At 49.4% G+C, this 15884-nt stretch overlaps 1 protein-coding gene across 4 annotated transcripts in view; it reads left to right on the forward strand.

Moving 5' to 3' along the window:
• Positions 1-15884, forward strand: part of RHBDL3 (rhomboid like 3) — a 154091-nt gene that overhangs the window by 61633 nt on the left and 76574 nt on the right. For all 4 annotated transcript variants that reach the window (XM_075014537.1, XM_075014539.1, XM_075014538.1 and 1 more), the window contains one exon: positions 13014-13172. In XM_075014537.1, the coding sequence (XP_074870638.1) occupies positions 13014-13172 (159 nt within the window). The remainder of the gene's footprint in view (positions 1-13013; positions 13173-15884) is intronic.

The following is a 15884-nucleotide window of genomic DNA, read 5'->3' on the forward strand; positions in this document are numbered from 1 at the left end:
GAGTGCAAATCAACAGAGTGACAAAAAAACCAAACCTCATTCTGGGATGCATTAATAGGAGTGTTGTGAGCAAGACAGGGGAATAATTTTTCTGCTCTACTCTGCACTGATTAGGCAGAAATAGGAGGGTGCTGGCCTCCCACCAAGTGTGCTCCTGGCCCAGGAGCCCTGAACCACTCCCTAGATCAAGGTGTTCCAAATCGCGGGGGGCGGCGGGTGCGTGCAACTTTTGAAAGAAGAATGCAAATGAGGGAAATCAGAAATGCAAATGAGGCATTGATTTACATATATTTTTGGAAGAGATTCTTTTGAAAGAAAAAAAGCAGTGTAGATGGGGCTCTTTCGAAAATAAACCCCATGAACCCTTATTCCCAATTTTTTCGTTGGCATTTCCAATTCCTCTTTTGAAAGAGGAATGCAAGTGTAGACATAGCCTGAGAGAGCAAAGAAAGCAAACTAGAGCAGATGTTTATCTTGATCTGGTTTTGCTTCCCCCCGTTGGTTGTGTAGACAGTAATATCCCCTTCCTCCACCCCAGCTTCCTCCCCATCTTCCCTCCCTCTGCCCCAAAGCAGGTTATTGTGGTGTTAGAAGCAGAGGAATGGGAAAGTTTCGACCAGCAAGCCCCTGTATGCAGGTCATCATTTAGCCCTATACCAGGTGGTTGCCATGCACTTCCCCAAATCTGCCCTCTGCCAGGAAAGCAATGCAGCTACTCAAACAGCCCTCAGCCCGAAAGGCCCTCTGCATTGAGTGGCACCAAGCGTTCAGTGGGGCAGCTTCTCGGCAGCCTTCTGTCAGGACTAGGTGCTCTCCAGTCAGCCATTCTGATGACTTAATGAGGAGATTGCTGCGGCCGGTGGATGTTATCTGGCTTTTGAGAGCCCATTCCCAACCCTCAGGTTCACCTCAGGGCAAAGCAATCTAAAGGGCACTGGAAGTACAGTAAGGCAGCGCTCAATCACTGGCTGATGGCTGTATGTGGTGGTGGTGGTTAGATTCATTATTTACAGCAGGAGAGAGCATCTGAGTGGCTACCCCACTAACGCTTCCCTGTGTGTGTGGTTCTCAAGGACTCTGCTGAGGTGAGCGGGTGGGTGGGTGGGGGAGGTGTTATCTCACAGCTATTTTGCAATAAACCACCTTCCTTCCTCCTGCACCAGTTTCATCTCCTCTCCATACATGCAATGAAGGGTCCTGTGGCACCTTATAGACTAACAAAAACGTTTTGAGCATGAGCTTTCATGAGCACAGACTCCATCAGATGCTGGTCTTGGAAATCTGCGAGGTTATCCCCACCCTTGCTCTGGCTTATTTATACCTTATAACCTTGTTTGGCTTATAACCTTGTTATCCCCACCCTTGCTCTGGCTTATTTATACCTGGCCCTGCAGATTTCCAAGACCAGCATCTGATGAAGTGAGTCTGTGCTCACGAAAGCTCATGCTCAAAACTTTTCTGTTAGTCTATAAGGTGCCACAGGACCCTTCGTTGCTGTTACAGATCCAGACTAACACGGCTACCCCTCCGATACTTGTCTCCATACATGGTTGTCCTCCTGCTCCAGAAGTGAGTGCAGTTTCTCCAGGCCCCTGGGAAGATAGTTGCCGGCAAAGTTTTGTTACAGCAGCTCCTGCCTTTGCTCTCACCTTTGGTTAATTAGATGGATTGGATCTGCTGCCTGGTCAGTCCTTTAATCTTTATCAAAGCAGCTAATGCTGCATATTCACACCCACACACACACACGTACACCCCCCCACACATGCACACCCACACCCCACCAGCGTGCAGAGACAATAAAACATTGTGTGAGCTCAAGCTGAGTAGCAGCATGAATTTCAGAGACTGGTGAAAGCTAGAGATGTCAGCACAGTGAGACCTACAGCTATTTTGGGAAACGTTTCTTTGCCTGTCCCATAAATTTGCTCGTGTGAAAACTGCTGTCGTGGCATAAGCGTACCTGTCTGGCTAATTGCTTCTCATTGCTGCAGAGTCTGAGCGCTTCACAAAAGCTCTTCCCCGGGGCTGAAGGTGTTCTTTTCACTGCAGGTGCACATATCGGCACTAGCTCTGATGGTACGACTGTGCTAAAAATAGCCATGTAGCCGCGGCGACATGGTAGGCTAACTGCCCCTAGCACAGTCCTGTCTCAGCCTAGCCCATCCCACTTCTGGCACTATAGCAGCTACGTTTCTAGTTTCAGGAGGCTAGCTTGGTCAGAGCTAGTTCAGGTATGTCTGCCTGAACTGGAAATTACACCTCCAACAGAAACCTCCCCCTCGTCAGCAATGTGACTGCAGTATCACCATTTTGCATATTAAGAAATTGAGGCATTGAGGACTTACTGACGCACTCAAGGTTTCCTTATGAGGGATGTGGGAAATCTAGGAGTTGAGCCAACCTGTCGAGTCCCAGCCCTACTGCCTTAGCTTCACGGCCATCCTTGCCCTCCTGTATGAGACGGATCTTGCAAATGCACATTGGAACCCATGAGCTGAAGAGCTTGCCTGTACAGCACTGGCTCAAGCCACGAGGCTTGGCTGAGGATGTGAATTTCCCTAGTTTCAGTGGTGATTGGATCCAGGATTTGGGTCCTGGTTCTACTCTGTAACAGACAGGCACAGGTGAGCATGTTACACACTGGACATGAAGTGCCATAAAGGAGCCATAGAATGGCATGCACAGTGGAATAAGGCTAAAACTGGTGTGTTTTGAGGAGGGGGAGGAGCTTTGGAGGGGGAGGAGTTTGGGTGGGGGAGGAGCTTTGGAAGGTGAGTAGTTTGGGTGAGGGAGGAGCTGAAGAGGGGGAAGAAGCTTGTGTCGGGAGGAAGAATAGTGTGGTGCATGGGTTACAGACACAAAGGAGAGCAGTCAAGAGTGGGCTGACGAGGAGGAGAAAGAAAGACCAGCAAAACCTTCAGAAGCACTTGGAGGAAGAGGGGACATCAGTTCCGAGGTTCAGATGGAGGGAAACGCAGCTGGGGCATTGCAGGAGAGGAAGAGGCACGGGAAGCAGGAGAGGGTTTCTTGTTCTTGCCAAGGTTTGCTGTCTTCCCTGAGCAGCGAGGGGGAACTGTGCAGACCAGATTTGTGCTGTATGGGGATTTCAGTGAGACAAGAATGGAGCAGGCACCACCATTTGGTATAAGGATTTGCACATGCACTGCACCTTTCGTCCGGTGAGCCAAAACCACTCTACTTATTCTTGTTTATGCGAAGGCCCTTTTGCCCTACTCCATCATCCTAAGGATCAAAGAATGGGTGTAAGTCACCTTAGCCAGAAGATGGTTCAAAAGTGGCATATTCCCTCTTTAAGGCCTCTTTCCATTGCCAGAATGGTGTACGGGGTGGGGCAGGCGGTGGGCTTGGTATAAATAAGCGCAAGACCCACTAAGTAGCTCGTGCCTCTGAAAGATAAGAACCAAAGCTTATTTCCATTTTACTGCTGGGGAAATTGAGTCATGGATTATTTTTAATTGACTTCTTCCAGGACAACAACAGGTCTGGAACTAGAGCCAGGAGCTCTGATTGTGATGCCCATGTTCTCACCAGAAGTGCGGGTGTCAATCAGGGCTGGAATCCTGCCTTCAGGCTGAGATAACGTGGTGGTCACTGGAGAAACCACAGGATGGGGTACCTTCTCTGTGCCTGGGATAGATCTGTGACCCCCAAAGCCAGACAGGGATTTTTCCTTTCCTGCTCCTTTTCAGGGAGTGACTCCCGTGGCTGCTCTAGTGATGAGTGTTTGCCATTGGCCATTCGTGGACCTCATTCAGATGAGATCCTTGGAGTTGGGAAAGGAGCAGCAGCCTGCACTGAGTCGGTGTTTTCAGTTTCTCAAGTCCATTGTTTGACAGCAGTGCATCTCTGACCTCCCCACCGGTTTGTGCTTTCAGTCATGGCTGATGTGCCTTTAATTAAGAGGCAGAACAGCCTGAGGTTTGATTTAACACACACCCCCGCACCACCTTTCCAACAAAGGTTCCAGCTGCTTCTTTTCCTAAGCAGTTTTGCTGGGGCACCTTAATTTTATGATGCATTCATGATAATAATCATAATTAATAAGAGAGCTTGCAGTGGGTGGGAAAAACATGGCCTCTAGTTGTGCAGTTGTTACGGTCATTAACATATTTACATTTTTACTTAAGAGCCTGGTGGGGGATCGAGGGAATTAAGGGTAATTGTCTTTGAGAAGCAGAGGAAACCTTGCGTGAAATTGCCGTTACTGCTGTATTGTGCCAAGCGCATTTCTGGCCTTCCATGCTGCTCAGCCCCAGCAGTGGAGTTACATTTGTTCCTTTACATAAAAGCCACGGCAGAAGTAATACGGTTGAGCTTCAAACAGAAAGCCAGTGTCTTGAGTCAGAGGATAGGATGTTTGTTTAGTGAGTGTCTCCCAGCTGAGGTAAGACACTCAGGGTTATGTGGGTCTGATGTCCTCGCTGCCGTCTTAATAGAACTAGGTATGCTAGTCCTGTTTTGAAGGATGAGCTTTCAGGAATGATTTAACTATGGATAAATGTTAGAAGCATCTTCTAGTTAAGGTCAGTTTCTTTTTACAGCCAGTTGATTTGGGGTTGGGTGGGGGAGGGAAAGGGGTATTTAAACTGTGCAATTATATGCTGTTTTTATCATGTGAGGGGAAATATGAAGATGCCACTACGTTCTCTGATTTTGTAGCTAGCTGCTGTTTTGGAGGAAGGGTTGAGGAGTTTGTGTGTGCGTGCAGAGGGGGATGCTGTTAAGATAAAATGCTTCAGATCTTGTAATAGACTAGCACAGCCAAACAAGTAAATATAAGCGTCTATGAAAAGTCTCAGAGGAGTAGTCATATTAGGTTGTATCTATAAAAACAACAAGGAGTCTTGTAGCACCTTATTGATGAATGGATTTATTAGGGCATAAGCTTTTGTAAGTAAAACCCAGTAAAGTGGCCTTTACCCACGAAAGTTTATGCCCTAATAAATCCATTAGTCAACAAGGTGTAACAAGACACCTCATTGTCTATATCGCACCGATGTTATAGCTGGGTTGTCAACCAAAAAAATGTCAGACTAGGTTAATCCAAATTTGAGCTCAGTCCCATTTAAAGAGAGAGGCTGTTTGTCAATATTCAGATTAGAGAAGACTACAACTCAAATCTCAGTTGTCAAAATTGTTCTGACCTGAGATTTTGATTCAAGCCTCATTTCTAATTAGTAGGGCTCTACCAAATTTATGGCCATAAGTAACATGTCACAGACCCTGAAATATGGTCTCCCCCTGTGAATTTGGTCTTGTGTGTGTTTTTACCCTGTACTGCACAGATTTCACAAGAGGAGACCAATGTGTCTCAAATGGGGTCATGACCTAAAAGGAAGTTGCAGAAGTTCGTAGGCTTATTTTAGGGGTATTGCAGCATTGCCACCCTTCTGCACTGCCTTCAGAGCAGTGACGGTAGGCTGGGTGCCCAGCACAGAAGGCAGTACCCTGCCAGCAGCAGTACAGAATTGAGGATAGCAGTATCGTACCAAGCTATCCTTTACTTCTGCACTGCTGCCTTCAGAGCTGGGTGGCCGGAGAATGGCAGCTACTGACAGACAACCCAGTTCTAAAGGCAGCAGTGCAGAAATAAGGGCAGTAATACCATGAGTCTGTGCTGCTGCTGGCGGTGGCTGTGCCTTCAGAGCTGGGCTCCCGGCCAGCAGCCACCATTCTCCAGCTACCCAACTCGGAAGGCAGGACTGCTGCCAGCAGCAGCACAAATGTAAGGGTAGTAGTGTTGCTCTGTGACTACAGTAACTTTGTCCTCCCCTCCTGCACCCAGACTTCTTTTTGGGTCAGGACCCCGTGAATGACAACACTGTGAAATTTCAAACTTTAATAGATGAAATCACAAAACTTACGATTTTTTAATCCTATGGCTGTGAAATTGACCAAAATGGACCGTGAATTTTATTGGGCCCTACTAAGTTAGTATTGATCAATGAATGCAACAGCAGGCCTGCTGTACTATAAGAATAGGATTTATTCCAGTCATAATATGCTCAGCATGCTGCAGAAAGTACTAGGTACCTGCTGTTGTTCCTTTCATTTGAGTGGAACATTGCTGGGAAAAACACAGCAGCAGAGCTGCATGAAGAATGAGAGCTGGTTGTTTATGTGTAAGGGGTAGGTAGGCGCTCTCTGACTGGACAGTTGTCTAAAATTACCAGCGTGGACTTCAGATGTTGGGGAAGTCAGTTAATCACTTAGAAGCACGTTGCTGTCCACTTGAGTGACAAGGTCATATCTGTTTTGACTCTAGTGCTGATGTCACAGTAGTGACTAGAAATTGTGGAGTGTTTTCAAGCCACAAAAGGCCTTCTGGCTGTAGGCTCTTCTTGCAAATGTTTTTGCCATGCTTTAGTATATAACAAGTGTCAGTTCAAGCTATTCACAATCTTTGTAGCTCTTATTGCTACAAAGTGGGGGGTGTCAAATTCCTCCCCTTTAAAGAAATGGACACACTTCAGATTGCTTCTGATCAGCTTGCCTAGTCACAAGTTACTTTTCCAAGGGCAAACAAAGTGCTATTAACATAGCTTGGGGCAAAATCTTGGGTTCTGCCCCTACCTTCCCTGCTTTAGCCAACAGACAAACAGACTTCAAGGAGTGAATGTATCAGCCGTGAGCAGCATAAGCCCTTCTCCTTGAATCTGTGAATACAGTTAACCAATACAAGTTAGTAAAATGGCTGCACTGAAGCAAACGTTGCCAGTTAATGAGCCTAAGTACAGCAGCGCCCTGAGATCGCCAGTGTAGGAGACTGCTTTATTAGATGACTAAGTCTGACTGCCTCGGATAAGGCAGCATAAGTTCTGCTTGATAAAGGTTCTGTCTGCTGTTATGCTAAAGACACACTCTTTCTTGGGTGTATGGTTTTACCAATTCCATTTGATGTTGGTGCTGGGCAGTGCAAAATTAGACTGGCCTTTGAGTTACAGGCCATGCTAACAGGAAGGAGAAATGGACCTGAACTGAGATGTCTAAGGGCTTGTTTAGATGACCATTTAGTTCAGGAATGGGCAATAATGTTTGATGGGGGGGGGGCACTCCAAGATTTTGGTAAGCGGTCAAGGGCTTCACTTTTCTGTGGAGGGGGGCTAGGGTGGAGGATAGGTGCAGAAGGGAGCTCCAGGTAGGGGGCTGGGATGCAGGAGGTGGGGTGAGGTGTGAGAGGGAGTTTGGGTGAAGGAGGGGGTTGTGACCCAAGGCATGGTATTGGGGTGCAGGGTCTGAGAGAGGGTGTGGATGCAGAAGAGAATTCTGGCCTGAGGGAGGGTGCTGGTGCAGGGTGCAGGGCCTGGCAGGGAGTTGGAGTGTGGTGCCAGAGAGAGGCTCGGGTCAGGAGATGCTTAACTGAGCAGCTCCTCAGCCAGCTGCACTCTCTCTGGCAGGCTTTCCTGCCTGCCAGCAGCCCCAGTCCACTGGCCCTTCCACGTGGTTCTCAACACTCAGGAGGAAGGCTTTATGCAAAAATCTCTCAGCTCCAATTGGCCAGAAACCAGCCAATAGGAGCTGAGAAATTGTGTTGCACTGTCCCCACCCCACCAAAATCTCTCAGCTTCCATTGGCCAGTTTCCAACCAGTAGGAGCTGAGCAGTTTTTCTAGGGGCGAGGGCAGTATGCCAGCCTCTCCCTGCTCTGCAGCATGGAGAACCACAGAGAGCAGCCAGCTGCTTTGAGCTGCCCCCTGCTGCAGGGGCAGGCCAGGGGCTGGATTAAAAGGTGTGATGGGCTGGATCTTGCCCACCCTGATTTAATTGATGAGAAGAGGAGGTGTGAATATACCCTCCAGCCGCCCGCCACCGAGTTACATCCATGTGCACTCCGCTGCTGCATGCTGACAGTTGGCTAATGTGGTTTGATAGCATCCCCTTTCAAAGGGGACTAGATCCAAGCACGTTACTGAACGGTCAGTGTGCGTTAGCAGCGTGCACATGGGTACTTCATCCTCTGAAGGCTCGTGCAGAGTCGATCCACTCCCCAGCTTGTCACGAACTGTCATGGTGGTCAGACAAGCCCTGCGTTCAGCTATGGTATTAAGATCCACTCTGTCAGTCTTCAGCCCATTGTAGAGGGGCCAGGAGCAGCATTAGGATCTGAGCTTGAGATATTGGGACCAAGGGGCTTAATTTTGGACCTTCTTTAGCGGGAACTGCTGGAGACATTGAGCTTTGGGGTTGGCTGCTGCTCACCGGGCAGTAACGGCACATCCCAACGGCGTAACTGGACGCGTGGAGGAGGACACACAGCATTGACTTTCTGCAGATCATTTGTTTTGTTTGTTTCCAACCCTCCACTCCCACTGATAGCTCCTGTGCTGAGGCCACACCTCCAGCAACAAAACGACGCACCGTCGCTGTTCCAACGCCTACAGCAGACCTATCGCCTCTGCTGTTAACTGCCTCCCCCGGCCCCCTGGCCCGGACAATTCCATTGAAACAGAACAACAGAAAAAGGCTTTTCAGCAGACGCCTGAGAGCGGTCACCGCTGCGGGGCTGTGAACCGCCAGCGAGAGTGATTGTCGCCAGGGAAGCAGTGGCAGGACTCTGTTGGAGAGCACTCGAGTGAGCAGGTTGGCAGCTGCATGTTGAAGACGCGCGGCGGAAGCCCTCTGATTAGGGGCCCAGGCTGGCTCAGTGTGCGGACGGGAGCCGTTACGCACATGCTGCCTTTTGGAAACAATTGGCCTTGCGCAGAGGTCAGTTTTCTCCTGGGAGTTCTTCAGCTGCTCTGCTTGCCGGAGAACGCCGGGCTGGACTGAGCGGCTGGCACGCTGTTCCCCTGCTGGGCGGGCTGCTTGCCAAGCCAGCCTTTCTTCTGCTGTGTCCGAGGCAAGCCAGCCAAAAGGTGCAGGCATCGAAGCTTTTGTTAGCAGCTAGGACACACTGAAGGTTGTTGAAATCCGTATTGCATTTGTTGAACTCTCTTTCACATCCAAGATGTAGCCAGGGAAATATACCCGCCTCTTGCACTGAAATGCTCCTGTCCCATCCTCCTCCACCCCCACCACCTTTGAATCCAGCCAACAAGCTTGATACAATTATCTGGACAGAGGGGCCAGTGGGATACAGGCTCTTCTGAGTCAAGTTTGCAAAACCAAAGGCAAATCTCCCAGCCCCTGAGAGCTGGCTGGGACTAGACCAAATTGGAGCTGCAGCAGATTGGTCCAGCTGCTCGTATTTGTTTAGTTTTCAAGCTTAAAAAAGAAGTGGGTTGAACCTGGTGTTGGTTTTGGCTTCCTCATCCATCATGTGTTGCGTTCTGGCAGGTGCTGCGTCCGGATGAGGACACAGGGTGGCAGCCCTTAGCCAAGAGTAGAACCCAGCTGTAGTGGCCTTGCCTATGTGAGTGATCTAGCTTCCTTGCAAAGGTGATGTGGTTTGGGTCCCAGTGCAGCCGAGCATCGCAAAGGCCATTCTCCTTAACCGGTGTTGACTGGCACCTTTGTTGCTGGTTGGGGCGGGCAAGGCTGGAAGGGCCGTGGAGAATGGGAACAGGCGAGGCTCAGTCAGGGCTGAGGCATTTTGGAAGAGAGGGGAACATGCAGGCATGGGTGGTGGGTTTAAGAGGCCTTCCCAAAGAGCCAGCTCAGCCTGCCCTCACTTCACCCCCAGTCCCTGCCCCTCTCAGTGCATGGCCGCCAGGGCTGTCCAGGATTCAGCCCGGCCAGTTCTCCAAGGGTTGAGGAAGGCTGGAGCTGTGCTCTGACTGGGGCTGAGGACAGCTGGGGCTGTCTGGTGCCCACCCTCCTTATCCCCTCTGCTATAGCTGGGGCAGGGGCAGGGAAGGCTGGAGCCACACACTGCTGGACCTTACTGCCCCCGTGCTCCTAGGCTGAGGGAGATTTCCTTTACTCTCTGGAGAATCACGTGAGAGCACTATTTTTTCTATAGACTTTCTAGGCCAGAGCAGACCTTGCAATTGGCTTGCCTGTCCTCCTGCCTGACACCAGCTTGAGAACCTCTCCCATTATTTACTGGGGCAAGCGCCTAACTTTAGGTGGAGCTAGTTCAGTAGTTCTCAAACTTCATTGCAATGCGACCCCCTTCTGACAACAAAAATTACTGCATGACCCAGGATGGGGGACCAAGCCCTGAGCCTACCTAAGTCCCGCCGCCCCGGATTGAAACTCTTGGGCATTGGATTCTGCTCTGAGCCCCAGCAAGTTTAATGCCAGCCCTGGCAACCCTACTAAATGGGGTCATAACCCTCTTTGGGAAGCTGACTCAGTTTGACAACCACTGATAGATCATAACTTTTCAAAGACATCCAGGCTTGATTTAAAGACTCCTGTGAGAGAAAACCCCCCATATCTTAGGTACATTGTTGCAATGATTGATTGTCCCCATTATTAAAAAAGTGCCTCTTCTTTCTAGTCTCAGTTTGCCTACCTTCAGCTTCCAGCCTGTTTTGTAATGACTTCTTCTGGTGATTAAAGAGACTTCTGCTGTCAGAAATCTTCTCGTGTGGCTATTTGCAGATTGCGATCAGGTCACATCTGAACCTTTTCTTGCATAGAGTAGATTGAGCTTCTTAAATCTCTTGGCAGCAGGCAAATTTTCCAACCCTTGCATTGTTTTGTTCTCTGCTCATTCAGATTTGTTTTGCATTATTGTAAGTGGGTTTCAGTGGTTGCTAGTCTCTGCTCCAGTCCTCTCCCAGGAACGTGTCCATGTTTCAGGGTGTGGTGGGTGGTATTTTTCAAACGGTGCGAGATTGTTTAGGGTGAAGGTGGCTGACAAGCAAGGCAAGTTATGTTGTTTGGGTGCCTGGCAGAGAAGAAAGCAAGCGGGTGCATCCTGGCATGCAGCTTGCGCAAGAGCTGGCTGAGCTGTGGCAGAAGTCAGCAGAAGGCTAGTTAGAGAGCTGGCAGGGACCCGGTTTGCAATAGGACAGTGCCTGTAAGACAGCGATTCCCAAACTTTTCAGCATCATGCCCCCTTTTGATTTTTGAGAAATCCTCATGCCCCCCACCTCTTTCTTACTGCTAGCCAGCCGTCCCAGCCACCTGTGAGCCGCCTGCCTGAGCCCTTCCCCTCCCCCAAAGCCAGGCACCTCCAGCCCTCATCTAACTCTATCTTCCTCCTCCCCCCAACCCACCCACACTCCCCTTTGCAGGAGGCAGCTAGCTCTACGTGGGTCTTCGGAGGCTGCCTCACGTGAAGTGGCAGGGGCTGAGAGCCAGAAGCAAGGGCCAGCTTTTTCTTTGGATGTGGGGAATGTCTGGGGATGGGGGGACTGGGTTGCCTCGTGATCCCCTGGAATATCTTCACACACACCCCGGGGGGACATGCCCCCACAGTTTGGGAAACCATGCTGTAATAAATATTAAGTTACTTTCAGACCTGGTGCCTGGTGCTTCAGAGGATAATGAATTTGAAAATCTCTGTAAGCCGTCTGGCTGCTTGCCTGCGAGGAGCAACTGTGAGTTGTTAGTTTTAAGTTCACCGATAAAAGTATTAACAGAAATGAACACTCAGTTAAATGTATCAGAGAGGTAGCCGTGTTAGTCTGTTAGTCTATAAGGTGCCACAGAGCTTCTTGTTGTACTCATTTAGATGGATCTGTTGGCCAAGCAGAGCCACACCTGCCGAGGCTTGGTGGTTTGTATTTACTTTGAGATGCAGGTTCCAAGAGTGATCTGTGAGTTTGTAGGACGAGGCAAGTGCTGGAGGTAACAGAAGTTGGAATGAAGAGTCTGATTGGGCACATCTGCTCCCTGAGCAAGATTAAGATGAGATGGGATTGTAGCTGAACACAGAGTTCATTCAGGGAGGTTTCTTTGTCCGCATAACTCTACTTGCCTTGTAGTCTGTGTTTGGAATTGACTTTAGAAAACAGATGTTTGCCATGCTGCAGGTACTAGAGCTGTGGGGTATGTCTCTGATTACTGGGAGCCTGGCATGGTCTCCCCTTGCAAGGGCTGTTCCCCTCCTCCGTTCAAACTGGTTGTGTTCTCACATGTCCTAACCACAGACGTGATGATCACACCAAGTTTCCGGCAACCAAAGATGTAAGGCTGTTCTCTAGGAAAATGCAGGGGCTTTCTTTCCTACCCACTGATGTCTTTTCCTGGTCCCTTCCCTGTCTCAGGAAGACGTAACCTTTGCATTCTCCAGCCCAGACGCTATGCCCAAGGGTGTGCCTACACTAAGGGGAGGGTCGACACTGCTGCAGTAGATCTTCTCGGGTTTGATTTAGTGTGCCTTGTAGGAATGCGCTAAATCAAACCCTGAGAGTCCCCCTTTGACAGCAGTCTTCCTTGCAGACACAAAGAGTAAGGCTGTGTCTACACTACCCTGGAAGATCGACTGCTTACCATCGATCTTCTGGGGTTCAGTTTTGTGCATCTGGAAGGGATGCACAAAATCAACTTATCAGGGTTGGCATTGACCCTGTACTCCTTGTGAGACAGGTCAATGGGAGAAACTCTCTCGTCAGCCTTCTTCAGTGAGCACAGCCAGGTAAGTGGATTGCAGATATTGCAAATGTAGCTACACAGTTACCGTAGCTACAATTACGTATCTGCAATCGGCTTGTTGTCCTTAGTGTAGACATAGCCTTAGGAAAGTCAGTGAGAGCATTTCTTCCATCAACCCTCCACAGTGAGACCTCACTGGAAATTCGACGTTAAGGCTGGTCAACTCCAGTTGTGCAATTCTCGTAGCCAAAGTTGCGCAACTAGGGTTGAATTTCCTTAGTGTAGAGCAGCCCAAGACCGTGTTCCCCCACACCTAGTATAACTGACTGGCTGGTATTGATTGGGTGATAGTAGAGGAGTTCTCCCATCCCCAGAAACAAAGAGCTGTGCCACAGCCTACAATGCTACCTACAAAAGCAATAAAACTGCAATGGCTTGCAATGCAAAATGTCACTCGGCAGCAATGCTACTGCCTGCGGCTGACTCTGAATTCTTAGGAGGTCAGCATCGTAGGCACTGCATAATGCTGAGGAAATAATTCTTGCTTTGTTTTCTCCCACTCAGTTTGACCCCGAGAGTACTGGCTACATCAGCACTGAGAAATTCCGGAACCTCCTCCAACGACACGGCTCTGAGTTGGACCCACACAAGTTGGAGGTTCTCTTGGCCTTGGCAGACAATAATTCAGACGGGAAGATCTGTTACCAGGACTTCGTCAACCTGGTAAGTGAACCAGTAGGAGGAGCAGATTTCAGTCCTGGATTCTGGGTTTGCTTCTGATGTAAAATGTTAAGCAAAGAGGAGCAGCCATTCTGTTTCCAGCAAAGATGGGGCGGGTCACACCCTCAAAGTCTGGGTGTGGCTTTCAGAAGTGCTCAGGGTAGCTGAGCTCGGAAGTGGATGGTACAGCTTCCATTAGCTTTGATATAAACAAAGTGAAGCCAGTGCTGGGTGCTTCTGAAAAATTCATCGTGGCCTGTGTCTTAGGCTATGTCTACACTAGCTCGGAAGATCAACCTTCTCAGGGTGCATCTGATGCATCTGATGAAGCGGGTCTTTGCCCACGAAAGCTTATACTCCAAACTGTCTGTTAGTCTATAAGGTGGCACAGGACTTCTTGTTGTTCTCGAAGATGCAGACTAACATGGCTACCTCTCTGATACCTCTCAGGGTCAATCTTCAGGGGGTTCGATTTTGCATGTCTGGTAGGAACATGCGAAGTTGACCTCTCAGGGTCACAGTCAACCCCTCGATTCCTTGTGAGACGTGGGGAGTAAGGGAGATGGACTGGCGATATGCTCCTATCGACCTTCCTCAGTTGCAAAGGCCAAATAAGCTGAGCGCAGATACATCGATCCCAGCTATGCAATTGCTGTAGCTAGAATTGCGTGGCTGCAATCGACTTACTTTTCCTGGTGTATACATAGCTTTAAAGATGTTAGCAGGGGTCATCCCTAGGACGTTCCTTCTCCTCCCTCTGCTCTTTCAGCTTTCAGGGTTTCAGGAGGATCGCGGCCTACTAGTAGTTTCACATGGTGGAGCACTGAGAAGCCAGCAATTCTCAGCATTTTCTTAGGTGAGGCAGCTGACCAGGCTGCGTGGGTTCTGATGACACAGACTGGAGGGCTGCATGTCTGCCATAAACCCCGTGCGGGACTGATTTCCAGACTCAAAACTGCCGGTCGGGACTGCTCACGTTGACCTGCTGTGCAGGATGAGCACAGATCGTGATTTTGCAAATTGGGTGTGGAGAGCTATTGGGGGGACACTGGTGTCTGGGCAGCCCAGAGTCTCCATAATAAGTGCCCAGGCTCGTGCCCGGAGAGGTACTCCGGCATCGCATTGCTGAACAGCATTGTTTGCCAACCCCAGGTACAGACTGCCAGCTTCAGAATTTGCGGGCCTAGTGGGGAGATGCCAAATCGAACTACCAGAGCTTGACAGTTGACACTGGTGCTCCTCATTATCATGAGGAGTAAGGGAGGTCGACAGGTGAGTTTTCTCCCATCAGCCTCCCGCTGCGAGGATGACCATACAAGTTGATCCTAAATACGTCGATTCCAGCTACAGAATTGTCATTGTCCTGGCCTTGGTTTATAAGCTCATTGAGACAGGAAGAGTCTTGTGCGCACAGTGGAGGCCTGAGCTTGGTTGGGGTCTGGTGTGCATAGCAGAAGAACATAAGCCTCAGATGCCTTACTGAAAGAGAGTTCAATGGACAGAACTGAGCAGTCCGGCCTGGCCCAGCAGACAGCCTCCTCTGAACTCCTGGAAGTGACTGACCATTCTTCAGACAGGGATGGGTAAACCCATACTGGGTGGGCTGCATGAGTGGCCATGGCCCATGTACACTCCTCGCCCCCACACTCAGCTCTCTCACACTGATTCATGGTGTTTCATCTCTGGGAAGGAGCAGGAGGAGCTGAGGGGCACGCGAATCATGCAAAGGGAGGGGAAGGCGTAGGAAGTGTGGGACTCTGGTGCACAAAAGGCGTGTGGGGGTGGGGGCAGCCATGGAGTCTGGGGGCTACACGTGGAGCTCCGGTAGGCTGCTTGTGGTTCATGGGCTGCAAGTTGCCCAGTACTGGCCTAAGATGTATTTTTCACTTAGAATGGGGGCTGCTGGTCCTCATGGATTGACTCTTTACTTCTTTCTCACTATCCTACTTCACCGTCCTGTGAAGGCCTCCCAGCAAAGAGCAGAGATGGGGCAATAAGCACTGCGAAGCAGAGTAGATTTCTTCGTATGTGTGTTGTGTACAGCTCCTGGTGTACCAGGGCCCTGATCTCAGTTGTGATCTTTCAGCACTACTGTACTACAAATAATAAAATCCACCAAGGAGGGTCTACCCCTGGAAATCTGAAGGCTGACAGAGATGGTGCCACTATTCCAATGCAGAAGTCCATTGGAAATCCCTGTAACCTAACGACCACAGTGCCGGGACCTGTGGATGCAGTGAACTGCCATCTGGCACAAGGGGTGATAAATCTCCTTTGGGGAATGAGGTGACATTGGAATAGATGGGGGAAGCCTGAGCTGTTTCATATATTTATAAAAACCCAGTGCATGGAGAGCTCATTTTTATTATCGTCAAGGAAAACCCAGTCTGGCACCAAGGATTATGCTGATGAAACCTTTACAAATAGCAAAAATGGAATGTGTCTGACAGACAATGCCTGCACTGAAATCCTTGTATGTACATGTCTTTGCATTCCATTAAAGTACTTGGAAGTCTAGACTTCAGATACAGTTGTTACAGTCTGGTGTAGGGAATGATTCATCACGCCAAAGACCCTGGTGCAATAATAAGTGAATAACTCATGTTGGGTAATAATTAAACACCTCTGCTTTTTGCTCTTATGCCGAGGATTGATTGTCCTTTTTCTATGGCTTCGTTAGGATGACGAATGGATCTGCTTTCAAAGATTGTGGTG

Source organism: Carettochelys insculpta, chromosome 20 (genome assembly GCF_033958435.1).
Source record: "Carettochelys insculpta isolate YL-2023 chromosome 20, ASM3395843v1, whole genome shotgun sequence".
Classification (NCBI taxonomy): domain Eukaryota; kingdom Metazoa; phylum Chordata; order Testudines; family Carettochelyidae; genus Carettochelys; species Carettochelys insculpta.